The sequence below is a fragment of the Miniopterus schreibersii genome (genome assembly GCF_964146895.1).
Source record: "Miniopterus schreibersii genome assembly, chromosome: 10".
In the NCBI taxonomy this organism is placed as follows: Eukaryota; Metazoa; Chordata; class Mammalia; order Chiroptera; family Miniopteridae; genus Miniopterus; species Miniopterus schreibersii.
Genome location: NC_138110.1, coordinates 53,786,296 through 53,813,670, shown reverse-complemented (window position 1 = coordinate 53,813,670; position 27,375 = coordinate 53,786,296). Strand labels below are relative to the sequence as shown.

Here is a 27,375-nt window from a genome sequence, read left to right as displayed (position 1 = left end):
GTGGTAATCTGTTACTGCAGTCACAGAAAACACAACATGACCAAGACTTAAGAGGCACTTGCATAATTAGGCTCAGTCTTTTGCATCTCTTGCCATCGCCATGAGAATATGTCATACAGTGACACTGAAGGTGACCGGCCGCCAGCACTTTATAAGAGGGTCAGTTACTTGACCAACTTTACTGTGAGTTTTTGTGGTAGGCAGAATGATGGTCCCCCAAAATGTCCATATCCTAATTTCTGGAACCTATGAATATGTTATAAGGCAAAGGGGAATTAAGATTGTAAAGATTCTTTTTCATTGGGTGCCTCAGAATCATCTTAAAATATGAATCCTAACAGTATGTTGAGAACAAGGTTCAGATACTTAGCAGGGTGGGGGGTAAGGGGAACAGCTGAGACTCTGGCCCTCACTGAGACAAATTTTTCTAGTGGTTACAAATAAAACCATCAATCCTCAAAGCCAAATAGAAATTTTGTCAGTCTCTGATGTGCTGGATAACACACACCCATGTCCAGAGGAAAGCGGGACCTTAAGTTAACCATGTTTGGTGGAAACTTGGGCCTCCTCCCCTGCCTTTCCCACCATGGGGCCCACAAGTATATTAATTTGGGATGGGGGGATTCCAGTCTTTATACAGGGAGTTCAGTTCCAACTTCCAGTACCACATGGATCCAAGTGATGAAATGCAAGTCCCTACCTAGCAGTTGGTTCCTGTCTATCCAATAACTACCTACATGACAAGGGAGACATCAGGCCTCCTTGCTCTGTTTGCCTTTCCATTTCTGGCTCCTGCTGATTTTCCTTTCTTACAAGTTCAGCAATGAATTTACTTTCCTTCCTTGGCTTGCTTGCCTCCTTGTAATATTATATCCAGGATTTGGGGGTGTTTGTGCTAGAAAGGGCTCCCTATTAGCAAAGTCTGCCATGTTGCTGGAAACAGAAGTGTTTTCACACTTACATAAAAGGCACATCCTGATGATTTTCCTAACACATGGACTGCCCCAATGGCAAATTAAAATCTGCAGGAGCCGGGTCGGGCGTGGGTCAGCAGTTGAGCATTGACCTAGGATCCAGGAGATCAAGGTTCGACATCAGGTCAGGGCACATGCCTGGGTTGTGTGCTCGATCCCCAGTCAGGGGCGTGCAGGAAGCAGCCAATCAATGACGACTCTCTCATTGATAATTTCTATCCGTCTTCCTTCCTCTCTCTGAAATCAATAAAGATATATTAAAAAAAAAAAAATCTGTAGGAACAGTCCGGCTGGCATGGCTCAGTGGTTGAGCGTTAACCCAGGAGGTCAGGGTTCGATTCCCGGTCAGGGCACATTCCCGGGGCATGCAGGAGGCTGCCGATCAGTGACTCATCATTGATGTTTCTATCTGCTTTCCTTTCTCTGAAATCAATAAAAACAAAATCTGTAGGAACAGAAAGGCGTGGGCTGCTTACAAACAAGTTTTTTCAGTGTTTCTACTCAATATTTTTTAAAAATTTGGGTCCATGCTTGGTTAGGGCGTTAACTTGGAGAAGACACTGGGGGCTACTAACTTGTAGAAAGGGGCCGTGACTTGAGGAAAGGGTTGGACTTGTTCACTTGCTCCCGAGGGCACCCTAGACCAGCAGAGCAAACTCTGGCTATATAAGAGGCAGAACCTCCCCCAAATCACATCAACTTGGGAGGGGCTCTCCATCCCTGAAGGTTTTCTAGCAAGCAAACCCACCAAAGGTATGAAGACCAACATACTGTTAATAAGCAGAAAAATAGCAACTCCAACCCATGTTGTTCATTCCGGGGTTCCCAGCTCAGATTCTACTGGTTTGTCTTCTTAAGGATGCATGTTGAGAAAGCCATATGTTTGTGTAGCTTCAGCACTTTCTTTTAATCATCTGAAAACCTAAAATAAACCCTTCAGAATCCAAAACAAGCACAGTCTGGGTAGAGATGAGAGAAAAATGAGCGGATGGTTGTGTGTGTATTGGTGTGTAAAAAGAAACCTATTGTTATGGCAACCAGCATCCTTAACTGATGCAATCCTGTTCCCAGTAATAAGAGAGGTGATTAAAAACTGACATTGCAGCGAGGAAGAACGCACACGGCGCATTGGGGTAGCAACCAGCATAGTTAAATGCTGCATACATTTAAACCTGATGACCACAACAGTTTGGAGTATTTGCCTACAATTAATCAGGAACAATTTTCTCATCTGCACTTGAAGTCAGGAGCCTGGATATCCAATCTGTGGCCACCACCTTAAGGAACTGCGATTAAATCATTGGCGTTGGAGAGAGGGCTGGGGCTCTGGAATGTACCAAGTCGTGCTCTGTTTTCATCTGCATGCAATACAACATTTAGTCAACAGCTATTTATTGAGCACCCACTCAGCATCCAGCTCTGTGCTGGGTGCTACGGATACAAAAACTAATGATTCCTTCCTTCCTTCTTGGAGCTTGCAGTTTCTTAACCTCTTGAATTACACAAATCTACGTGAAGTTACAGCTACGACGTGTAAGCAATCGGTATTTTGTGTGAAGCATAGAGGAGGGGTGACTTGCTCAAGGCAACACAACAGGAACGATTACTGAAAACGACCATATGCCAGGAAGTAGGTGACAGTTTTTACAAATGGAGAAATGGGAGACCAAAAGGATAAAGTGGTGTGCCGCAGGACACACTACACTCTCCGCCACTGGCGATGGAGTCATCCAAACGCAGGAGCGGCTTAAAGCCGCCTTTAGCCGAGGCAGGGCCAGGGTCAGAACCCAAGCCTCTCGGGCCTCCTTTCCTTAGGTCGCACAGCCCTTTACCTCTCCTGGGGACTTTTCAGATGATCCTTGGCTCCCCGTCTGCAGGTGGGGGGCAGGAGCGGTCGGAAGGCTTTGGACAGCACAGCCACCCGGCGGGCGGGGGTACTAGTAGGAGAGCCGTCTCTCACTGACCTCTCAGCCTAGGGGCTCTCTCTTCCAGCTCTGTGGTCCGTGCGCCCCCATGCGCGCTGCTGGCTTTGGGTGGCAGAGAGAATCTCCATCCGTCTCGCCCCCGCAACAGTCCGGCCCCGGGGGGGTGGGGGTGGGAAGACACTCTAGGCCCACGTGGCCAGGCCTCGCAGGAAGGCAAGAAGAGCGAGCAGGCGCTGCCGAACCCGCGGGCCCGCGCCCCCAAACCTGCGCCGCTCGCGGTCCGCGCGCTGCGTCCTGCGGGGAGGCGGGTCCGCCCCCCAATGCGCGCAGGCGCGTGCGGCGCTGGGCTCGGACCGTAGCTCCGCGCTGGGCGGCCCCAGGCTGGCCCCTCAGGTAGGGAGATCGCAGGCCAGTGGGCTCGGACCCCGGGGAGCGGGACCGCCGCGCAGCCCGGCCCCGCCCCTCGCAGCCGGGCCTGGGTCCGCGGCCGGGGCGCACGGCTCCTTCCCTGCGCCGCCGGCGGGGGGCGCGGGCCGGGGAGGCGGCTCGGGAGAGCTGGAGCCGGGGGGTCTGGGCTTGAGCCGAGGCCCGGCGGGGCGGCGCGGGGCGGGGCGGGGCGGCGCGGGGCGGGAGGGCGGGAGAGCGCGCGGCTGCGGGCCGCCGCCGGGAGGCTGGCAGGAAGGAGGCTTCGTTTTTTACAGAAATGCAGTCAATTAAGAGTTTTTCATTAATGGAAGGCTGTAGTAGAGGGCGGGGTTTTGGTTTTCTTAGGAAATGGGTCATTTGGCAAACTTTCTTTTTCCCTCCGTTTATTTCCGATTTTATAATGGAAAATGGGATAATTATTATTTTTTGCCATAAAGGTAAAGAATAAAAAGAATTCCGCCATTTTGGCGTTTTAAAAGTAATCGTTCTGAGGGGCCGACGGATCCGTGACCGCCAGCGCCCGCCCCGCCCGCCGCCGGTCTATTCCTGTCCCCCGAGGACTCGGCAGGAAGGTGGGCTGCGGGTCCCTACCCTGGAACCCGCTTCGGGGGTATCTGTCTGGGTGCTAGCTCCCAACCCCCAACACCTGGAGCGAGGGCTTTTATTGAGCGTCAGCTGGATACGAGGAGGCCTTGAAGGGCAAAGTGTGGTGGGAGCCTTGGCCAACAGAGAGACCAAGAGAAAACCAAGTACATTCACTCAATAAATATTTATTGAGCATCTGCTATGTGCCAGACAGAGCTCCGGGCTGGGGATCCAACAGTTGTTTTAGGCCAGGTTCCCTGGAAACAGACTCAGGGAGGGAGGCTTTAGTGTAAGTCTATTGGGGTGCCCGTGGGAATATCACCCCTAGAAGAGGGAGGACTGCAGGGTGGTTGGGCAAAGAAGCTGAACCGCTTGTGTAGTCTCAACAGAGGCCTCAGCCTGTCCCAAGGGAAGCTCTGGAGCCCAGATGGCCTTGCAGAGGTGTCCCAAATTGAGGCAAGGGGGCGGGGCCTTTATGTCTGGTATCAACTAGTCAACCCGATAGCTGCTTCCAGGAGAGGGCACTTGGGCTGGGCAGCTCCCCTGGCTGAGGGCAATTGGGAGAGAAGCTGACAGCTGAAGGCTACCAATGACAGCCTACACAGCAGCTGGGACCTCCCACTTTGTCCCCTCCTCCCCCAACCTCTGAGCAGCACTGAAGGCGGAAACAGTATTCTAGTCCCTAAGGCAAGAACGGCTAAGCTATTTAACTATTTCATTATCATTTGTTTCTTATATTATTGACCACTCTTTACTCCCAGATCTGTGATTCACTCATTCAGTGACTGTTTGTGGAGTGTAATCTCTGGATCACATTCTTTGCACACTAGGTGTTTTGTTCTGTGTCTGGGAGAGACAGAGAAGTTAATGCATAGATTGCGGGGGAGTGGAACACAGGAGAAGGGGTGATTAACTTTGTTTTGGGAATGGATTCTGGGAATCACTCAGGCTGCATCTTCAAGGATGATTAGGAATTTTCCAGAAATATGGGATGTGGAAAGGTACCAAGCAGAAGGAACAGCATGTGCAGAAGCCACAGAAGTGAAGTTCTGAAGGTGTGCCCAGACTGCAGGGGTAGGAGTGGACAGATTCCTTGCACCTGGCAGGCCTGGGAGCCACATCAGACCAGTGGTGCTGCTATGTGGACCTAGTGGGACATTGCTTATGAAAATGCTGTCTAAGCTGCAAATATAGGGGTGGTAGTGGTAAAGGAGGGATGAATTCAAATCATAGATGCGGCAGTTCCAGGCCTCAGAAAAGCTAATGGTCTAGCTAGGGAGAAAGAACACAGAAATAGTAGGTGCTGCTAACCAGAAGCCCACAACCGCATGTAATGGGTCCCAACACACAGGTGCACTGGATGATCCTCTCCCCTCCTGCACATTCAAGGACTTAACTTGTCTTCTAGAATTATTCTTTTTCTCCTGCACTGTCAGTTTCTTCCTCTCTGTAGGTTAATTTTCATCAGATAAAAACATGCTGCAACATTGCCTATTTTTAAAAGCAAAAAAACAATCCTCTTTCTTGAGACCACATCACTCTCCAAATACCAAGCCCCATTTCCATGCTCTCCACATTCCAACTCCTTGAAAGAGCTGTTGGACCCATTGTCTCTATTTTCCTACAGGACCAGTCTTTATTGTCAGTTTCCCCGCTAGAAGTAGACTCTGTGGCAGAGGTGTCGGTTTTGTTCACTGACAAATCTGCGTTGCCTAGAACAGTGTCTGGCACATTGTAGGTGCTCAATAAATATTGAACTAATCAAAGATTTCTCTCTGGAACCCACTCTGATCAGGTTTTTGTGTCCATAGCTCTTCTGAAATGGCTCGTCGAGGTTTCTGGTGACCTCCATATTATTGCTAAAGTGGTCAACTCTTAGACCTCATCTGACTTGATCTATCAGTGGCACCTAACACCATTGAGCAGTCCACCTTCCTGAAAAATTGCCTCACGTGCCCTCTAGAAGCCCAGACTCTTCTGCATCCTCTCTCACCTCATTGCAGATTCCTTCTCAGGCTCTTTCACTAGATCTTCCAGTTCCCAACCTGTAAATCTTGGTGAGCTCCAAGGCTCCCACCTTTTTCTTTATTCTCAGTCCTAAGATTGTCAAGGCCATCTCTTCATGATGGTTTTCAAATTGATATCCCCAGCCTCAACTTTATCCCTTATTTCTAGAATATGAGATTCATGAGAGCAGTTAGTCTTATTGGAGATTGTATTCCCAGAGTGCAGATTGGTGCTGACACCTAGTCGGCCCTGCAATGCGTGCTGAAGAAAAGGCAGCAGACCTGAACAGAAGGGCAGTCCTCTCAGTCGCTCATTGATAGACCAGAAACATGTGAGAAGTTTGAAACACAATGGAATTCTTTCAAGAGTAACCGTAGTCACTCTTAATGACTGACAGTGTTTTGAATAAACGGATTCACTCTATTGAAAATAACTTAAGTGGTACAAATAGTATGTCAGCTGTGCAAAGAAAATAATTAGAATTGAAATTCAGGGCATTCTGTTTTATAAGTGTAAAAGGGGAAACAAACTTTGGTTTGAATGTTGCCTTAATTAACCAGGTTAACATATCTCACCTTTGCCTACCCGATTATACACTCTATAATATGGGGGATGGGCTCTGTATTTTAGGGAGGAAAAGCTGGGAAATAAACAAATTCAGAAGAACAGCAGGAGGGAGGGTGGGAGAGATAGCAACCATTGCAAGCTGATTGTGCAAGCAGGCAGCTTACATGTTATTGGCCAGAAGCTACCAAGTTCCCTGTTAAAAGGGAGTGGATTGGTATTTGTTGAAGGCCTTCTGCTATCAAGATTTCACATATTTTTTCATTTAATCTTCGCCAAAGCCCTTTAGGTAGATACCATTACCAGATTCATTTCACACATGAGGAAACTGAGCTTAGAGAGGGTAAGCTACTTACTCAGAGTAACAGGTATTAAGTAGTGGACCTGAGATTCAAACTGTCAACTCCTTCTTAAGACTAGGCCCGCATCCTTTCCTTTAACCTGTATGCCAGAAGCCACTGCCAAGTACTGCTAACACCTTAAAGCAACCAAGTATCAACACAGTGCTTTTTATTAACAAGTTGAAATTACTGAAATCCAACACAAATATTTGTTGAGTACCTACTGTGTGCCAGGCACCATTCTAAGTGCCAGGATATAGAAGTGAACAAGACAGATAATATCTTTGCCTTCATGGAACTTACATTGGAAAGCTATGCTTTCCAATACAATAACTATGGCCACTGTGGTTATTTAAACTTAATTCAAATTAAATAAAATTTAAAATTCTGTTTCTCAAGTCACACCAGCCACTTTTCAAGTGCTCAGTAACCACATGTAACTAGTGGCTACTATGTTGGACATTTCCATCATCATAGAAAATTCTACTGGAGAGTGTTGGTAAGGCATCTAGGACAGTGGCCAACACATTTTAGGTGTTAAGTAATGATAGAAATTAAGTGTATTTGTTGTGTCACTAGGCCTTTTGTTCCCCTATATTACCTGTTCAACCACCTCTTTATTTTTTATTTTTAAAATACTTTTATTGATTTTTTAGAGAGAGAGGAAGGGAGAGGGAGAGAGAAACATTGATCTGAGAGTGAAACATCGATTGGCTGCCTCCTGCATGCCCCCTACCAGGGATCAAGCCCGAAACCAGGGCATGTGCCCTGACCAGGAATGGAACCAACAACCTTTCGGTGCACGGGATGATGCCCAACCAACTGAGCCACACCGGCCAGGACAGCCACCTCTTTATTAAATGCCAGCACCACCCTTGCTTTATTAAAGTGAAACCATGCACTGCCAGGGTTCTCATACACTACCTCTTTGCTATTTAGATGCATGCATTTGTTCAACAGATGTTTGAGTGCCCACTGTACTTGGGGAGGGAGTGGTGGACAGGGGACGTAAAATAACATGATCAGGAAAGATCACCTCCTGGGGAAATGGACCTATAGGAGTGAGGGAGAACCTGGTGCTTGAGGGTTCTGAGACCCCAGACAGGGAAAGGAGTGATTCTGGTGGAGATGGAGGTGGGGGTTGAGAAAGAGTGGAATTTAGGCTTGGCCTGGGCTCTATCATGAAGACAGCTGGCCAGATAGAACCTTGGCCTGTGACATACTCCCCAGAGTCAGTTTTGTATGTCATAGTTTACAAAGCACCCTCACACATGCCCATCTTAGGACACTAGGGGAAGTGCAGGGCCTGGCCAGAGCCCTCACCTGGGTGACCTGGTTAAAGCCAGGAGTCCGACTTGATGTTGGGTTCCTAACACACTCTACTCCCCTCTGAGGGTGGGCAGCTCCTCCTGAAAGAAGCCCCCTCCCTCCCTGACCACCCTGGGGACTGTGTTCCACATGTAGGTCTACCAGGATGGAGGGTCATGCTGAAATGGAGATGCTGAGGACACTGAAGGGGCCCTCCACAGGGGAAGTCAGCGTGCACCTGGTGGCCAGAGACAGCCCAGGTTCCGGTCCTCACCTGCCCACCACCGCCTTCATCATTCCAGGTTGGCCAAGTCAGGGTCTGGGGAGGAGGAGCATCCCATACCTGCCCAAGCAGGTGTGGATCCTGGGAAGGAGATGATACTCTTCACCTTCCTACACACATGCATGGCAGGATTGGGGCAGAGCCACCAGGCTCACCTGTGTTGTGTCTGTTCGTGTATCTGTTCACAGCCAGCTCTGCCACCCTTGGTCTGCCCGGCAGTTCCCTGGATGTGTCCTGCTTTCCAGGGGAACCGATCCATGTGGGTGCCCCGCAGCGAGGGACCGGGAGCGTACCTGTCACCGCCACGGTTCTGCCGCAGTTAAGCGCGGGGCCGGCGGCCAGCTCCAGCTGCAGCACTGTGCGGCTTCTGGAGTGGACGGAGGCCGAGGCCCCGCCTCCTGGGAGCGGCCTGCGGGTCAGTGCCTCTGGGGACTGGCCGGGCTCAGCCAGCCGCAGCTGCGGGGTGGGGCTTGCGGGCCCGGAGGTGAAAGGGGGGGGGCTCCCCGAGCTGTAGGACTCAGTGGGTGGGCTTGGAGTGAGGCACTCTGAGCTCGAGACACGTGGGGTTCTAGAGACGTGGTTCGTGGGGAACGGGCCCTGGGGGCGTGGCCTGGGGAAGGGCGCCCCGGGATGGAGCCTTAGGGGCGTGGCCTGGGGCGGAGACCTGCAGGTGTCTGAGGGCGTGGCTTGGGGTGGGGCAGCCGAGGGCGGGTCTGGCGGGGTGCTGGGGGCGTGGCTTGGGTGGGGCAGCCGAGGGCGGGTCCGGCGGGGTGCTGGGGGCGTGGCTTGGGGGTGGGGCAGCCGAGGGCGGGGTCCGGCGGGGTGCTGGGGGCGTGGCTTGAGTCCGAGGGCGGGAGAGGGACGTGACCGCGGGGGTGGGCGGAGGGCCGGTGCGGGAGTCGCGGTCCTGAGACCCTGCCGCGCTGCAGTTCCGGATAAGCGAGTACGCGCCACCGAGCATGGTGGGAGCGGAGCAGCCCCCGAGCCCCGAACTGCGGCGGGAAGGCGTGGCCGAGTGCGGAGCTGGCCCGGCCCCGGCGGGAGGTGGCGATGCGGGCACCCAACAGCCGGGTAGGAGCCCCAGGCCCCGAACTGGGCCCCTGCGCGGGTGGAGCGAGGTCTGAGCTCCCCGAGGCGCCACGGTCGGGGGCGAGGTCCGGGTCCCTGCAGGTGCACCAGGAGTTGGTCCTAAGGCTGTGTGTGTGCGATGGGGGACCTGTCAAGTAGGGGAGCCCGAGGAGATGGGACCAAGGGGGAGGCAGGGCCTCGGGAGTGGGGGTGGGGGCTCTGAAGTGGGAGGAGCCTGGGTGTGGCTGGGATGGGGTGGGCCGCCTGAGGCCCCTTTGGCCCCCACAGCAGACTTCCCCCAGGACCCTCCAGAAGATCCCCCGCAGGACCCCCCAGAGGATGAAGGCACCTGCCAGTGCCAGGCGTGTGAGCCGCAGCAAGGCTCGGGCCCAGACCCTGGTTCCTCCGGGGACGGCTGCCCCCCACTGTTCCAGGAGCGGTAAGGGGCAGGGCTTACCCCTCTGCTTGCTCTGCTTTGGGGCGCAAAGCCCCATTCCCGTATATGGCTTAGGTGAGGGGCTGGGTGGTGCCGGGTGGGTCAGTGGTTCTTTCCTTCCTGGTGCCCCTTCCTCAGGTCAGTCATAGTGGAGAATTCCTCGGGCCAGAACTCCTCCTGCACCAGCACTTCTGAGCTCCTGAAACCCATGAAGAAGCGGAAGCACAGGGACTACCAGAGCCCATCAGAGGAGTCCGAGCCAGACGCCTCGGTAGGAAGAAGACAGTGGGAGCGGAGGGGGAGGCTAGAGGCTGTCCCTCAATTACCACTGTCCTCTCCATCCATCCAGGTCATGGGGCTGGGCCGGACAAGACACTTAATGACTCACTCATCATATTTTAGGGTCTCATCCTGAGTCAGGTCCTGTACCTGGCTGGAGGGGAATGAATAAACCCCTCTGCTGCTTTTCTGGAGCTCCCATCTCAGTCCAGTGTCAGGGGGAAAACACACTCACATGAACCGGCACCCAAGATAGCTGTGTGGACAGATAGAAAGTGCCATGGCTGAAGCCCAGTTACTAGGCCAGAGGCCAGGGAGCACAGGGCTCTAGTTGCAGAGAAGCTGGAAGAGACAGCATGAAAATTCCAGCAGGCAGTGAAAATCAGCACAGGGCAGGTGTTTGTGTCCTATTTCCCCACCTGGGAATGAGGTGGATTATAGTCACATTGTGTAGCTGGGAGTGGGGGGGGTGCTCATGTGAGTCTGTGCCCAAGTGGTAGGGGGTTGTCTGCTGGAGCTGCGTTCTTGCTAGTGGCCTAGAAGAAATTCCACCTGTTTGGGGCAAAACATCATGTAGTCAGAGAGCCAGGAAGGGGCTGGGATAAGTGACTGGGGCTTCTCTCAAACCCATGAGGACAGGAAGCTGGAATCAGGCTTGCCTTCCACAGGAGAAGCAAGAAGAAGGAAAGGATCCAGAGGGACAGCCCATGGCTAGCACCCCAGAAAGTGAGGAGTGGAGCAGCAGCCAGCCTGGTATGGTGGCCCATGTATATATATTCATGTGTTGTGTGTATACACATTTGGAGGTATGAGGCTGGGAGTGTAGGTTACCGTTGTGATGGTGTGTTGTACATACATAGATGAGCATGAGTTAGTGTGTGTGAGAGAAAAACATTGTTTACGGTTGTGTATTAGTATATGTGTGCTCTTTATTGGGGGCTATATCATCTCTTTGTTCATCCTCTATCCAGTTGTAAGTAGACCTCACTGCCAGGCTCAGTATCCAAAGACTTGAGTGTCACATGGCATTGCTTCCCTTTGGTGCTGTGAGCAAGTCTGTACTCGACATTGGTCTGACCTTGCTGTTTTGGACCCCATTCTGACCCTTTGGTTCTAAGAAAAATGAAACAAGCTCATTCATCATCAGCTCTGGCCCTCAGGCCTCCTCCATTACTATCTCCACTCTTCCATGTCAGCCTGTCTGTCTCCTGTCCACAGCATCAGGGGGGAAGAAGGAAGGCTGGTCATGGGAGTCCTACCTTGAGGAGCAGAAGGCCATCACTGCCCCGGTCAGCCTCTTCCAGGACGTGAGTGGGACAATTTCTGCCTAGGAAATAAATGCTTGCATTCCCAGTCAAGGGACTCACCACCCAACTCAGGCCTTCTGGTGTTTTCTGTGTCTGACATCTCTTAAAGGACTGTCAGAATGGAAGGGGGAGAGTGGTTAGGGTCCCAGAGTAGAAAAGAGCCCACTATAAAGGATGTCCAGGGTGGAAAGAAATAGGGAGGTGGAACCCAGGCTCACCCATCACTGGGCCTGCAGACTTTTGAATTCTGGTGCCTTCTACTCAATTTCTGTATGTTGATCTTTCAATGACTTGGATGAGAGAGGGGACCCTTAAGTCCAGCCCTGGCTCAGCCCACATTTTTCAAGGGCTCTGGGAGCTGTTCTGTCCCTCTCTGAGTCCCTGCACTGAAGACCCCCAAATAAATTATCCCTTTGGTAGTACAGGCGGGTGGGACCTAAAGGCAGCTCCTTCACCCCAAGCCCACTAGGCAAGGATAAGGCTGGATGGAAGCTGGGTCCTCTCCAATCTGTGCGTTGACAGTACCAGGCGGTCACTCATAACAAGAATGGCTTCAGATTGGGCATGAAGTTGGAAGGCATCGACCCTCAGCACCCATCCATGTACTTCATCCTCACGGTGGCCGAGGTGAGCCGAGGCTTACACCACTGTCGTTGTGATGGTGTCTCTCAGGATAGATTGATGGAGTCTGCCAGGGGTATCGAGGGCCCAGACTCAGAAGAGCACACAGTCTAGTGGGAGATTAATGTGGAACACCCAGAAAGCCAAAAAATGAACAAAACCCAGATGAAGTGTGAGGCGTGGTGATGGTACTAAATAGGTGTATACTTCAGTGCTCAGCAAACTGGAGGAGATCCCCGGGGGCAGGGGTGTTGGCATGAGTCCAACAAGGTTCATATTGTCTAGGAGCTCACAGTTGTGTGGGAATCAACCAGATAAACATACCAGCGACATATCACAGGTGTGGGACAGACTTGAGCAGAGAGGCACTGAGGGGGCAGGAGAAGCTTTGCAGAGGAAGGATCTCCTTTGCTGAGTCTTGAGAGATGACTTGGGAATGACTAGAGTGTCCCAGGGAGCAGCAGCAAAGTGAGCAAGGGCTCTGAGCGTGGAACAGGCCACATGTTCAAGGAGCTGCCATTAGCTCAGTGAAGCCAGAGCAGAGTGTGCGAGTGGGGAGCAGTGAGAGAAGGTAGCAGAAGGAAAGGTGATCGGGGCCCTGAGCAGGCCTGAGCCCTGTTAGGTGCCCTTGGGGTTCTATATAGGCCTTAAAGGGCAAGAGGATGCCATAGGACATGCCTGTCTTGTACCTGGAACTCAGGGCTCATGAGTAGATGAACTTTCCTCATTGCAGGATGGGAGAGTGTGGAACAGGTTCGGGATGGGGGAAAACCTGGGAGTGAAAGGGGGAGGGGAGGCTGCTAGCATTAGAGCCCCTGAGACAACCAGGCTGGGCAGGAGAGGGGAGGGAAAGGGAGTGGTTGTCTGCTGGCATCCACCCAGAGTCCCTGTGATTCCCCCTCATGGGGCCAGGTGTGTGGCTACCGTCTCCGTCTGCACTTCGATGGGTATTCCGAGTGCCATGACTTCTGGATCAATGCCAACTCCCCTGACATCCATCCTGCTGGCTGGTTTGAGAAGACTGGGCACAAGCTGCAGCCCCCCAAAGGTAAGGCCTAGCTGGGTTAGTCACTGTGAGGCAGTGGCCCTCAGACCCATCCCTTCTTCCCCATGGTCCCTCTTCCCTTTCCCCATTGCACAGCTAGCCTCTCTTCATCACCTCCTGCTATGAATTGGCCCCAGGGCTTCCGTTTTGCCCTTGCCCTTTGAGTGTCCACCCAGGTTGTGTCCTGCTTCAGCAGGGGGGGTGTCCCTGGGCAGGTTCTTGAGGGTTGTGGGGTCCTCAGGCCTGTCCAATTCTGCTGCTTCAGTGTGGGGTGCCCTCGCCACAGCCCAGCCTCTGTCTGCACAGTGCTCTTTTCCTCCCCTCTGAGGGGCTAGGTTACAAGGAGGAGGAGTTCAGCTGGAGTCAGTACCTGCGCAGCACAAGAGCTCAGGCTGCCCCTAAGCACCTGTTTGTGAGCCAGAGCCACGTGAGTGCCCTGAGCCAGAGTGAACACCTGCCCTGGGGACACAGACTGCAGCTGGCCGAGGGTATCTGACTTACCAGAAGAGAGCTCATCCACCACTGCTCTCAACTCCGTTCTGGTCTCCTACCAAATGGGAGGGGCATGCTGGGCAGACCAAAGCCAGAGAGGGAAGCCAGGCATAGGTTCTCTCCCAGTTCCCTCTACAGAAGTCCACTCCTCCGTATGTCCCCTTAGAGACCCTGGTGTACCGTCTCAGCCTGGGCTCTGAGGTGTCTTCGATCTTGTTTCTTGCTTTGGTGTACTCTATAGTTCTTGGTGTGAGGTCCAAGCCTCTATGCTGGGAGCTGCTTTTTCCTTCCTTTTGCCCAACATCAAAGCTCTCCCATTTAGTCTGAACAACTCACCCCTTGCCTTTTTCTCTGTTCAAGGCAGCTGGCAGCTTTACCTAGCAGTTCAAGTATTTCCTAATCCCAAGCAAAAGGCCTGAGAGATGTAGGGAACCCCCATTAAAAATTTCACTATATCAAAAGTCCAGGGTTCCCCTGGGCCCGGGACCCTGCCATGCCATTCAGGCGGTTACTCCCCACCCCCAGTCCAACCCCAGAGACCATACTTGCAGGTTCCCAAGTGACTGGTGGCGTTCTACCCACTATTGTGATAGGGGTGCAGACTTTTAAGTCAAACTTTCAGTCCTGGCCCCACCATTGATTAGTGTTGTGGTCCTGGGCACGTTATCTAACTTATAAAATGGGGGTGATGGCAGCTATCTCATAAGGTAGGGGAGGCTGCACTCGGCCTGACACACTTTGGGTGAATGCATAGTTTCCTGCCAGTCACATTTTCTGCCATGGTGAGGCTTCCTCTGAATGCATCTTGGAGACCAGGAGCTCCTGAGTGACTCTGGGCTGGGGATTGTGATTCTGCCTGTTTGTCCCACTCCCCACCCCCCAGCATGACTCCTAGGGAACCCACCCCTTCCCTTGCCAGTGGGCTCCAGGCTAGCACTAGCCTGCCTGGCCTGGCCATGGCAGCCTCTCTTCTTGCCTCCAGAGTCCCCCACCCCTGGGCTTCCAGGTGGGCATGAAGCTGGAGGCTGTTGACCGTATGAACCCATCCCTCGTCTGTGTGGCCAGTGTGACCGATGTGGTGGACAGCCGCTTCCTGGTGCACTTTGACAACTGGGACGATACTTACGACTACTGGTAGCGGGAGGGCCCAGACTTGGCCAGGGGTGGTGAGGGCATGGCAGGGGGTGGAAGGCAAGACTTTGAAAAGTTAGACACCATGTAGCCCCTGCCCAGCCCTGGCATTCGTATTTGTTCAGGAGGATAATTGACTGTCCTATGGATATGATCTATGCATTTCATAAGAAACACAACGCAATATATATATTTTTAATCCCATTTGAGGACATGGTCTTATTTATTTGTTAAGACTTTAGAAAGTATTAAGTGCATGTTTCATAGAGCTGCTCTCTTCCAAGAATGCTAGAATGCCTCTTTGATATGTTTTTACTGACTTTTTAGAGAGAGAGGAAGAGAGAGAGAGAAACATCAATATGAGAGAGAAACATCGATTCGTTGCCTCCCATATGTGCCCAGACTGGTGATTGAACCCCCAACCTTGGGTTGTGCCCTGACCAGGAATCGAACCCGCCACCCTTCGGTGCATAGGATGGTGCTTTAACCACTGAGAGCACTGGCCAGGGCCACTACACAATATTAGATGTATCATCTAAAACTACCAAGGTTAAGATGAGTAGACCCCTGTGATTCACGATTTGCCCTTAGATAAGATGGTGATGTTAGAGCTTTTAGTTAATGCTACAGTTTTCTGACTTTCTCATCAGCCATCTGTCTAACTCTAAGAAGTACAATTAGGGTGCACCCTGTTGCCAGGGTAGCAGGCCCAGGGCCTCCAAGTTTCATTTGGGTATTCTTGGGTTTCAGGTGTGATTCCAGCAGCCCCTACATCCACCCAGTGGGCTGGTGTCAGAAGCAAGGAAAGCCCCTCACACCTCCACAAGGTGACCATGCTGCCTGAGCAAACACCCTTTCCCGGGCCTGGCCCCACACCCCTCTCCCCACATCCTATACCAGGACCCCCAGGGTGAGGGGACACAGTGTCCTGGAGCCTCAGCTTCTGTGCTTGGGAGTTGAGAACCCTTTAATTTTAGGAGAGTCCTGCCAGACCCCTACTGTGTGAAGGTTTAAGGGAAGAAAGTTAGATGACCTCCCTCCCCCTAAGCAAGGGCACAGGATTCCGAAGTGAAAAAAGTGTACCCTTTCCTGTCAGAGTATTGCAATGGCCCACGTACAATGGAGGTTCAGATGGGGCTGGGCTGGAGCTGGAGCAACAGGGCAGTGGAGGGGGATGGGAGTCACAGTTCCCAGACGGCCTTGTAAACTGGGAGGCGGTGATGTGCTTGCTAGCACTCTGCCTCCGCAGCCCCTGCAAGGACCTGGCTGTGGGGATGTGGGGGAGATTGTCCTCCACAGGCCTCTGTCTCTTTCATGCTCCCAGTCCTCCTTGCGGGGACAGGGCTCTCCCAGTATGCCTGGGTGCCTAGACGTTGCTCTCCTCCTCCAGACTACCCAGACCCTGATAGCTTCTGTTGGGAGAAATACCTGGAAGAAACTGGGGCCTCTGCTGTGCCCACCTGGGCCTTCAAGGTGGTGAGTTGGCTCACCCTTCTCCCAGAGCTGAACTCAGGAAGGCATGGAGCCCTTGGCCAGCTAGGATGTGGCCCCGCACCTCCCCCTCCCACTTTTGCAGGCCCCAATTTTCCAGGCACAGCACCGGGCTCCCTTCTTGGGGCCTCAGCACTGCTGAACTGGGCATTGGCTTGAAGGCTGCTGTCCCCCTGCAGCGACCCCCGCACAGCTTTCTGGTCAACATGAAGTTGGAGGCCGTGGACCGCAGGAACCCAGCCCTGATCCGCGTGGCCAGCGTGGAGGATGTGGAGGACCATCGGATAAAGGTGGCTCTGGGACCCTTGGTCTGGGGAAGTGAACAGGTTGATTGGGAAGAAATTCTGTAGATTATTTAGAAGGCAAGTGCATAGCATGAGCCAGACATAAGGGAGGCTCCACATTGTGGTGAAGAGAGCTCTAAACTTGAGGCCGAGCCTCACCTGTGACTTACCTTTGGTTTGAGCAAGTCATTTACCTTCTCTGAGCCTTAGCATTCTCATCTATAAAATGGGCCTAATAATCCTAGTCCTACACAAGGATTGGTGGGAGGTGCCCATAATTCAATGAGTGAGGCCCTTGGAAAATGTGGCGGCCAAGATGAATTATTGTGGGGTTGGTTCCTATTCAGGAGCAATCCAGAACCTTGCTTCTGATAGGCTCCAGGGATGGGGAGAGCCTCCTGGAGCCTGCAGGACCTCCCAGCTGAGCTGGGCTCCACGAGGAACACCTGACCTCCAAGGGCCTTTCCTCCCCAGCTCCACTTTGATGGCTGGAGTCATGCCTATGACTTCTGGATCGATGCCGACCATCCGGACATCCACCCTGCCGGCTGGTGCTCCAAGACAGGGCATCCCCTGCAGCCTCCTCTCCGTATGTACCCCTAGAGCACTCTGATCCTTTCCCACCGATGTCCAGCCCCACCCCACCCCGAGCTCTTACACCCCACTTTGATAGCATGCCCAGGTCTGACACAGGGCTCTGGTGGCCTCAGTGAGTTCTGAGATCCTGCATTCTCCTGCCCCAAGGATTTCTGCTATACTAAGCAGTCCTCTGGCTTCCCCAGTTGTTGGGTCTGGGGTATTGACGTATAAAGGGAAACTCACTTGGGAACATGTGCTTAGGAGGTAGTTACACACCAAGAAGTTCTCTCAGCATCTAGCGGAGCCGCACAGAGCACGCACGGTGTTTGCTAAGGAAACGCTCGCTCCATTAAATAAAATCTGGGCCCCCACGGGCAGGGTTAGAGGTCAGATCATTGGACTGCTCAGCCTCAGTTCTTACCCTCAGAATCCACCCCCAGCCCCCCCACCCCGCTTATTTCCCTGCTGTGCCACATGGGTCTCACACGGGGTGTTGATCCTTCTCAACTGCTCTCCCAGCATGGGCAGAGCTTAAAAGTTACCAAAGTCTGGGTGATGAAACAGGGAAACAAACGATAATGTGGATCTGCCTGACATGGCTCCTAAGGTACAGCTCTGCGCACATAGCTCTGCATTGATCTTCCCCCGAGGAGACAGAGGGCATGGCCTACAGGTTTCACCAAAGTATATGAGAACCAAGCCCCTCATTCTCTACAGAGAGGTAGATACCCAGCCGCAGGAAATGGTGTCGCAGCCTAGCTCAAGGCCCTTGTACCTGGGGCACTAGTTCCCAGGGCTGACCTTCCCCGTGGAAACTGCTGCTTCCCTGCTCTCCACTCACCCCACCTCCACCTCGCCCCAGGACCCTATGCTGACGCTTCTTCCTGCTCCTCCAGATCCCAGAGAGCTCAGCTCTGCTTCCCCTGGGAGCTCTCCCCCCCTCAGCTACCGGAGCCTGCCACACACTAGGACCTCCAAGTACAGCTTCCACCACCGGTGAGGGAAGAGCTCCTGCTAAGAGAACCTCAGGCATTGTTCAGAGCGAGTCTGTTTTACACCTACTGTGTGTGGCCAATCAGAGCTCACTAAAGACCCTTTCCAAATGGGGCCAGGGTTGGAAAGGGCTAATGGGAACAAGTAGATTCAGCCCAACCTGTGCCTTTTCCTTCCCCAGGAAGTGCCCCACTCCTGGTTGTGACGGCTCTGGCCATGTCACAGGCAAGTTCACAGCTCACCATTGCCTTTCGGGCTGCCCGCTGGCTGAGAGGAACCAGAGCCGGCTGAAGACAGAGCTGTCCGACTCCGAGGCCTCGGCCCGTAAGAGGAACCTCTCGGGCTTCTCCCTAAGGAAGAAGCCTCGCCATCATGGCCGGTGCGGAGGGCAAGGGTGCAGGGCCTCGTGTCCTCTTGGGCCAGGCCAGGCACTGATTCCCTGCCATGGACCTGGTCCCTCTTTCTCCAGGATTGGGCGCCCTCCAAAGTATCGGAAGATCCCACAGGAAGATTTCACGAGTAAGTCCAAGGTCGTTTACTCCACAAAGTGTTCACAATTGTTGGGATGGGGGGACCCGGAGAAGGAGAAGCTGGAAAGGAGGTTGTATCTCTTCATTTGAGATACTTGGGGAGCATAGAGCAGTGGCAAGAGTACAGAATGGGGCCTTGAATGACCGCAGGTTCCAGCCCCATTTCACCCATGGCCTTGCTGGGAGTCTGTGGGAAAGGCACAGAGCCTCTCTGAGCCCCTGTTTCTCCACTGTGAGGTCAAATGATGCTTCAAGCTCTGTTCTTAATTCTAGGCTCCCTGGGAGGGAAGCCATGGATGTCACTGTCTAGCTGTGCGACCTTGAGCAAATCACTTAACATCTCTGAGCCTCAGTTTCCTCATTTGAAAACATGAATAACTTCCCTGGCCAGGTAGCCCAGTTGGTTAGAGCATCATCCCAATATGCCAAGGTGTTGTGGGTTAGATCCCCAATCAGGGCACATACAAGAAGCAACCAATGAATGCATGATTGGAACAACAAATCGATGTTTCTCTAAATAAATAAATAAATAAATGAATAATTTAAAAAAAGAAAGAAAACATGAATAACTGCCTTTCACATGTCAGCTACCTGAAATAATAATGGTTACTACTAGGGTTTACTGAGCACCCACTCTAGGCCGAGCACTGTTTCCAGTGCTTTCCATATACTGTTGCTGCCTCTCCTGAGCATCCTGTACTGTGAAAATCATTCTGTCCTTCGGAGAGAAGAGAAACGAGAGGCTCAGAGAGAGAAGTCATTTGCCCGAGGTCATTCGCCTTATAAGGAGCAGAGCTGGGATTCGAACTTCAGTCTGACTTCTCCTGCTACATGCTGCTGATATAATAGACATAAAGCCCCTAACCCAAATGTCAGTTCTCTTCCTAACTCCCTTTGTCTTAGCTTGACTGTCATAACCAAGTACCACAGACTGGGTGGCTTAAACAAGAGAAATTTATTTTCTCACAATTAAAAGTCCAAGATCAAAGTATGGCGGAGTTTGGTTTCTCCTGAGGCCTCTCTCCTTGGCTTGCAGATGTCTGCCTTCTCGCTGTGTGCTCACATGGTCTTTCCTCTATGCCTGTGTTCCCTACCCCACCCCATCTCTGTGAGTCCAAAATTCTTTTTCTTATAAGAACACCATTCGGATTGGATTAGAGCCCACCCTAACGACCTTATTTTAACTTAGTCACCTCTTTAAAAGCCATTTCTCCAATTATGGTCACATTCTGAGGTCCTGGGTGCTAAAATTTTAACATGGATTCGGGGAGCCGCAGTTCAGCCCATAGGCGGCTCCAAGGGGAGGCACAAGGTGACAGCCCTCCTCTGCGTGATGAATTCGTTTCACATCTTTGACCAGGGGCAAGGGCCTGATACACAGCAGGGACCCTGGGGATCTTGCCTCAGTTGAGTCGCACATCGTTTTATGGCAAGAGGAGACCATGAACAGTCACCTGGTTCATTGCACAGTGTCTAGGCAGGACCCAAGCTAGTCGAGTGATTCAGGAGCAGCCTCTGAACCTGGGCAGTACCTGAAGTCAGGCTGCCTTTTGCCCCTGTGAAACCTTAGCAGGTGATGCCGCCTCTCTGAGCCTCAGTTTCTTCATCTGCAAAATGCTGATAATAATAGTGTCAATCTTGAAAGGTGGTGTAAGGCTTAAATGAGATAGTCATGTAAAGTGCTTAATAACCTGCTGGAATTCTTGTTAGTTCTGATCTCTTGCCTGACTCCCTCTTGGTGTTGTTCCATCCATACTGTTTCCTCTGGGCGGAGACAGAAGGTGATCCCTGCAGCCTCAGGCCTGAGTGAGGAGGGTCTGGGCCTGCCTCCAGGCCCTCAGAGTGAGGACTTTGGGGGATGGCACTGCAGTGGGCACCTCTTCTACCTGCCCATGGAATACCTGGTGAGCTTCCATTGTAGGGCCATGTTCTGACCACCAGAGGGCGAGTGCCTGCTGTGTTAATTCCAGAAATTTCCCGACGACTAGGGAAGTTAAGTCTTCCCAGAGACTGAGGCTATGGCCCAGAGAGGCCCTCCAAACCCTTCAGGGACAGAACAAAGAACAGAGCTCAGGCCTCGAACCTCTGTGCAGGGCTCCCTTGTTCCACCGGCTGGCTCGCTCACAGAGGGGACACGGGTCACTCTGGATTTTGTTCCGGAGACTTCTCACACATCCCTGGGTAGACCTCTTCAGTGTGGGCTCCAGGCTTTGCTGGTGAACAGCTCTGTGGCGAAGGCTGCCTGCTGAGGAAGGTCTTAGCTGTGCTGTCCCTGCTCATGGGCCATTCCAGCCCCGAGTGTCAGCGTGGGAAAGAACAAGAGGAGACCGCAGAGATTTCCTTTCCCAACCTATTCATTTATAGGTTGGGAAACCGAGGCCCATGTTATGTGACTTGCCCAGGATTCAAGAGCAAGTTAGTAAGGGCCAAAAGGACTTAGGGAAAGGAGGAAAAACAGGACGGGCTTCTGATGTCAGGGCTGCGCTTGCTTGGGTGTTGGGCCCACCTGGATGCCAGGTACCTTGAGAATGGTGCCAGGATGCTCCAGCAGCTCCAAGAAGCCTCCTTGCAGGGCCTGGGTGGTATGGCCTCAGAGGGACCCGGGGCAGGAGGCAGGTTGTTCCAAACAGCTACCTGAGAGTCTGTAAAGCAAGGAACCTGGTTTACTGGACGGAGGGAGCCCAGATGAGGAGTCAGATCTGGACCACCCTCTTGGCTCTGCAAGGCTATCAGAAGGGGGCCGCAGTCCTCCCGAGTGGCCTGGGTACAAGCGGGCTTTGGGGGCCAGGTTAGTCCTTGGCATCGGCCTGCCAGCCTCTGACTCTGCTTTCCAGCACTAACGACCGATGTCATCCACCAGTCCCTCTTCATGTCAGCCCTGTCGGCCCACCCTGACCGTTCACTCTCAGTGTGCTGGGAGCAGCATTGCAAGCTCCTGCCGGGAGTGGCGGGCATCTCGGCCTCAACAGTCGCCAAGTGGACCATCGATGAGGTGAGGAGCGCGGGCCCCTTCCTCTTCCCCTCCCCTACTTTGCCCTCTCACCACGACGCCCTGGTTCAGGAGAAGCCCTCCCAGGCAGAGCTGGACGCTGCCCCCAACACTATCTCCTGCTCATCCCCAAGTCCACAGTCCCTCCTCGCTGCCCAGTGGGACTGATGGAGAGACTGGTGGATGGGGAGAGGGACAGGCTGCTAGTCCAGCTGGAAATCTAGCAAGAGGCAGGCTGGGCCTCACACCCAGTAGCAGAGACACGCAAGGATCGCCTTAGGCTGATCAGAAAAAGCAACACTATCACAGCCCAGAAGGCACAGAGGCCATATAAGCCCACCTCTCCCCTGTACACCGACCCCTGTCTCCTTGGCAACATGTCTTCTTTGATCTCAAGGTCTTTGGCTTCGTTCAGACCCTGACAGGTTGTGAGGATCAAGCACGACTCTTCAAAGATGAGGTAAGTAAAGTGCAGGTGCAGAGTGGGGCAGAGAAAGGTCACTCACCAAGACGGAAGGATGCAGGTGTCCCCACCAGTGCTGCTCTCAGATAGGGAAGGCCCTCTGTTGCCACACCTAGGGGAGAGTAGTCATAGTGACCACATCTCGGAAAAATCTGTATGGACTGTGGCCCAGCTTGGGAACCCTCTGTATTTAGAGCATCCCTAGGAAGGAAGAAGCATTCTGAAGACAGATTCCATTCACCCCTCTGCTCTCTGCCCAATCTTTTGTTCTCCAAACTTACCTTCAGTCAGTTAATTAAAATGTATTTTGAATGGCACAGGTATTGCCACTTACTGCAAGGATCGTAACATACACTTAAAATCAAGACCCAGAAGCTCCCCAAAGATAAGAAGCAGTAAGTTGTAGATAAAAGAATGCTAGCTTTGCAAACAGTTGGGTCTGAATCCTAGTTCTGCCAATTTGAGCTTTTTACTGTCCCTGAGCCTGCATCTTATGTGTAAAATTGAGATAAAATAGGTGTAATGATGTCTACCTTTCAAGGCCATTGTGAGCACTGGAAATGATGAATGGACCATTGTGTCAGAATGTCTAGTATAGTTATACCACTAGTATGTATACTATTATATTAATATAAAAGTAATACATAATATTCTATATTAATATTGTATATAGAATATTATAGAGTAATATGTAAGTCATATCACTATAGCAGAATAACTGATATAGTGGGGGTTCAATCCACAGTGGTTCTGACTTTTAATGTGTAGTTGTCCTTAAATGAAGAACTTTATCATGTTTCTCCTAATTTGTACAGTTTGAAACTGGAAGGGACCTTTGAGTTTGTTTAGGTCTTCCTTCCAAAGAATATACAAATCCCCCTTCACCCAGGAAAGCATAGTCTCTGCTCCCCATAGGTGCCCCCTCCGGGTGGATACCCATTAGGAAGAAGTCTGCCCCCTCTCCCTGGAAGAATCTCTTTATCCAGCCCGCCGGTCAGTTTCTTCATCAGATCCTTGTTTGGTGGGGCTCCCTTGCCCCTCCCTGTTCTGGGTGCTTTTGTTCTGGGTTGGTGATCTTACCGTAACGGGTGTGTCCATTGCTGCACCTGTGTTTCAGATGCTCTCTGAACACCTGGGCTGCTGCTCCAGATGGTTTTGGTTTCTGTTTCTAAAAAGACTTTAATACTTTAGAGCAGTTTCAGGTTCACAACAAAATTAAGAGGACAGTGCAGAGATTACCGGTATGCCCCCTGCCCACACATGCACAGCCTCCCCCTTCATCGACATCACTCAGAGCGGGACATTTGTTATAGCTGATGAACCGACACCTCGGTATTTGTACATGGAGATCAAATGTACACAGAGAGAGATGCACCCATCGTAAAAGTGCACTTCCACAGGTTCTGTGAATTGTATACACGGAACCCAATACTTCAGTTGAGATGTAAAACATTTCCATCACTCCAGGAAGTTCTTTCTCAGCCCCTTTCATCAGTCCCCAACCTCATAGGCATCCACTGTTCTCATTCCTAGCACCACAGGTTAGTTTTGCCTGCCCTTGAACTTCATATGAATGGAATTGTTTAGCACTTACTCTTTTTTGTCTGTCTTTTTTCACCCAGTGTGATGTTTTTGAGGTTCATTCATGTTACTGTGTATACCAGTAGTTCATTTTTATTGCTGAGTAGTGCTCCATTTTATGAATATCCCACAATTAATGAACATTTTTTCTTCATATTTTTATGAACAAAACTTAAGATTGCACTAGCTTTATTATAGCCACATCACACCATTTTGGGGTTCATGAAAGTCTCCAAGTGCTTTTTATATCAATTATCCATTATAATCATGCCAAATTTTCCAGTGTGTTACTCGTGCCACTGGTTTTTTAAATTAATCTAATGTGAGACTTTACATTTCTCCCTATAAAATGTTATCTTTTTGGTTGTATAGTCTCATTGTTTTAAATCTCAACTCTGTCATGTCTGATATTAATAAGCCTTTCCAGCCTCATACAACTTGTACTTTTTTTAAAATATATTTTTATTGATTTTAGAGAGAGAGGAAGGGAGAGAGAGATAGAAACGATGAGAGAGAAGCATCCATATTGATCAACTGCCTCCTGCACACCCCCTGCTGGGGATCAAGTCCAAAACCCAGGCATGTGCCCTGATGGGAATCAAATTGGTGACCTCCTGGTGCATGGGTAGACGCTCAACCTCTGAGCCACATGGATCGGGCTTCAACTTGTACATTTGATAACTAAGCCCTCTGTGTTTTAAGCCAAGTCTTCACCACATGTGTCAAGACAGAGCAGAACCATGTGGCATCCATTAGAGAACTTCCATTAGGTGACAACAGATCATAAACAACTGCTCTTTGAGTACAGTTGTTCAGCCAGCTGCTGAGCCACCCAAGAGTTTGATCCTCTGTCCCACATGGGGCTTTGCATCGTCCCCTTGTTGGGAGAGGGGTTATCTCTCCCAGGAACATCTGCTGCATGTCTCGGCTCAGCATGTTCTGATACAGAAAAGCAGTGGCCAGAACAGGGAAAGTGTGCTGGTGGACCCACAGCACCCAGTACAGTCTCAGTGCAGACCTTTGCGGGGGCTGAGGATTGCCTTCTCCAAGGCCTGGTCCACATCATCAGCCTCCCCAGGGCGTGGGTTCTCTCTGGCTGAACTGATGCAGCCTGGACATTCAGGGACACCGGTCAAGATGAATGGTAAATTGCTGCTTCTGGTAGCATGTGGTAAGGGCTCCGAGGGAGGCGTGTGCCCGGTGTAATGGGTGCTCAGAGGAGGGGGAAGACAGAGAGGGGCTGACAGACTCTGCTGACTGTGCAGCCAGATAAACACGGGCAACTTCCTGCTTCCCAAGTATCCCTTTTTCTTGGATTCTTGTGCGCCATGCCTTTCTGTTGCAATAGCACAGAAGTCTCCTCATCAGGTTTTGACAGTGCCGATTGGATTTTAGCTTGGCCTCTGTTAGACATCCATGTGTGGCTCTCTAAGGATCTTTCCAGGTTGCCCCAACTTAGGAAATTCCCTGGTCCTATCCGCAGCTATTGCTTAGAGTGGATTATTGCATTTGGCTCATTTAATTCATTTTCCTGTTGAATTTCTCTACCTTCAAGGTCAAATGTGACCTTTTTCAAGATTATGGCTCAAAACTCCCCATAGACATCAGCACACATACAACATCTTATATGTTCTTCAATAATCCCATTGTCCCATGATATAGTCCCTAACTGCTAGACCACAAACTCCAATCTTTGCTTTGAAGAGCCTAGAATCAGCCTCAGCAGTTACAGTGGTGAGAAATCTGAGTGATGCACAGGAGCCATTGGAAAGGGTCTTACAGAAGGTGCCCTTCTGGGTTTGTCTCATTGCTTTCTTAAAAGATCATTCCGCTTGTTCCAACATTCCCTGCATTTCCTATAAACTGGAAGTAGGTCCAAAGGCTTGGTGAGATTTAGATTAAATCACAGTCTCTCTCAGCTCATAGGTAATACTGTGATGCATTGACCAGAAGGCCCACATGTCTGTTAGCAGCACTAAGACTGACCGGGGGGTCATGTGGGGACAGCGACAGCAGGTTTTTTGAAGCCACTGTCAGTGAGGACTCAGGAAACATTATGCAAATACACACTGAAGTCCAGATCAGTCAACAGAGAGAGTGTGTGAGTGTGTGTGTGTGTGAGAGTGTGAGTGTGTGTGTGCATGTGTGAACATGGGGACACCGGTGGGTATCTTTTCTTCTCTGTCCCCACTGCTGTCTTCCTTGTCTCCTCCCTCCCCTCCTTCTCCTTTCCCTTCTTCTTTCCCCCTCCCCGTGCATATGCCCACCCTCCTTCCCTCCTTCCCCATGACCCTCTCCACCTTCTCCGCTTTCCACCTCCCTCCCCCAACCCTCAGATGATTGACGGCGAGGCCTTCCTTTTGCTGACACAGGCGGACATTGTGAAGATCATGAGCGTCAAGCTGGGCCCAGCCTTGAAGATCTATAACGCCATTCTCATGTTCAAAAACGCCGATGACACCTTAAAGTGACTGGCTCAGGGCTGGGCCCTCCTCCAGCCCCAGCCGGGCCTCCCTCTGCACCTGATGCTTCCTTCCTGACCTGAGTTCCTCATGTCCCACCTGTGCCCCCACCACCCTCTGTATCTGACCAGGGGTGGTCCCTCTTCTCTCCAGGGCTGCTTCCTACAAGGTGCATGGGAGGAGAGGAGCCGCAGCCCTGGAGCTCACCTGCCACCAGGCACACCAGTGAGGGTGTGACGGGGCTGGGGGACAGAACTGAAGGGGTAGATTGGGGGCGCCCCGCCTGTGGCAGCCCCATGCCTGTAGCCAGCTTGTTTTTATCACCGAAGGGTCTTTGGTTACCCATTAAGAACAGCCTGGTAGAACAGGAGGCCCTTTCGGCATCTCTCTCTGCTTTTCTTTCCTTGCCTCATCTCCTCCTACCAAGAAGTGACCCTGCCGAAAACATACTTACTCAGAAGACATCTCCCCCTTCTGTTTCCTGGTTTTGCTGCCCTCATTCTGCTGCCCAGTTTCCTGTGCCACGCCCATGGCACAGCCAGACCCCACTGGCTCTTCCCCTTGGGTGGGTGGGTCTCAAAAGCATGTTTTCATAGGATCCAATGGGAGTCTGGGCTGCCTTTCTCCCTTTTACCTAGAAGTGAGGGATTCTGAGCCAAGATGCCTTCTTCACCATGCCCAGCTCTGGGCCACTTGGCATTTTTAGTGATCCACGCCAAGTCTGTTTCCAGCAGAGTGGGTGGCTGGAGCATCTTACCTCTGCAGCAGAGGTTAGGGTTCCATGGGTGTTCCCCATACACCCTCACTGTGTCAGGTATGGGGAGGAGGCGGCCTGGATGGCTAGGTAGCCAAGGCAGCCCAAGAATATGTCAGACAATCTCAGATCTTTAGTCAGAGGGCAGCTCCAGCAGGCATGGTGGCTCCCAGAGCTGTGCGTAGCACCCTTCTCTGCAGCCATGTGTCTCAGCCAAGGCGTTGCCCATGGTGGGAGTTGGGGGAGCATGCTTGCCAGGCCTCCTCTCTTGGGCATGTAGCACTCGTCTAACACACACACACACACACACACACTATAACATCACCTCAACCTGTCCCTTACGTGCCCTGCTCTTGAGGAGTTTACAAAAATGACTTGAAGTTGGGATCTGGGAAGGTGAATTCTCTCTTTGAACTCTCCGTGTCCCTTAAGCCTTTCTTACCACTCTCCATCAGTG

General features: G+C 51.8%; 1 protein-coding gene across 1 annotated transcript; it reads left to right on the top strand.

The window, feature by feature from the left end:
- Positions 1-3,225: 3,225 nt before the first annotated feature.
- L3MBTL1 (L3MBTL histone methyl-lysine binding protein 1) lies at positions 3,226-26,338 on the top strand. The gene is made up of 22 exons (XM_081150137.1): positions 3,226-3,292; positions 8,287-8,432; positions 8,602-8,828; positions 9,343-9,484; positions 9,770-9,920; positions 10,056-10,188; positions 10,865-10,949; positions 11,415-11,503; positions 12,026-12,130; positions 13,037-13,172; positions 13,505-13,596; positions 14,644-14,795; positions 15,543-15,619; positions 16,183-16,268; positions 16,463-16,573; positions 17,042-17,156; positions 18,043-18,142; positions 18,321-18,518; positions 18,609-18,658; positions 21,504-21,661; positions 22,056-22,118; positions 26,075-26,338. The coding sequence occupies exons 2-22, from the start codon at positions 8,297-8,299 to the stop codon at positions 26,171-26,173; spliced, it is 2,505 nt and encodes an 834-aa protein (XP_081006263.1). The 5' UTR covers positions 3,226-3,292; positions 8,287-8,296; the 3' UTR covers positions 26,174-26,338.
- Positions 26,339-27,375: the final 1,037 nt, after the last annotated feature.

What these genes read in the sequence shown, in the direction of transcription:
- L3MBTL1 (XM_081150137.1), top strand. Translation starts at nt 8,297, where the DNA reads ATGGAGGGTCATGCTGAAATGGAGATGCTGAGGACACTGAAGGGGCCC. An exon ending in AAGCCTCGCCATCATGGCCG is followed by an intron (nt 18,519 to 18,608) that starts GTGCGGAGGGCA and finishes CTCTTTCTCCAG; the next exon opens with GATTGGGCGCCCTCCAAAGT. An exon ending in CCCACAGGAAGATTTCACGA is followed by an intron (nt 18,659 to 21,503) that starts GTAAGTCCAAGG and finishes TCTGCTTTCCAG; the next exon opens with CACTAACGACCGATGTCATC.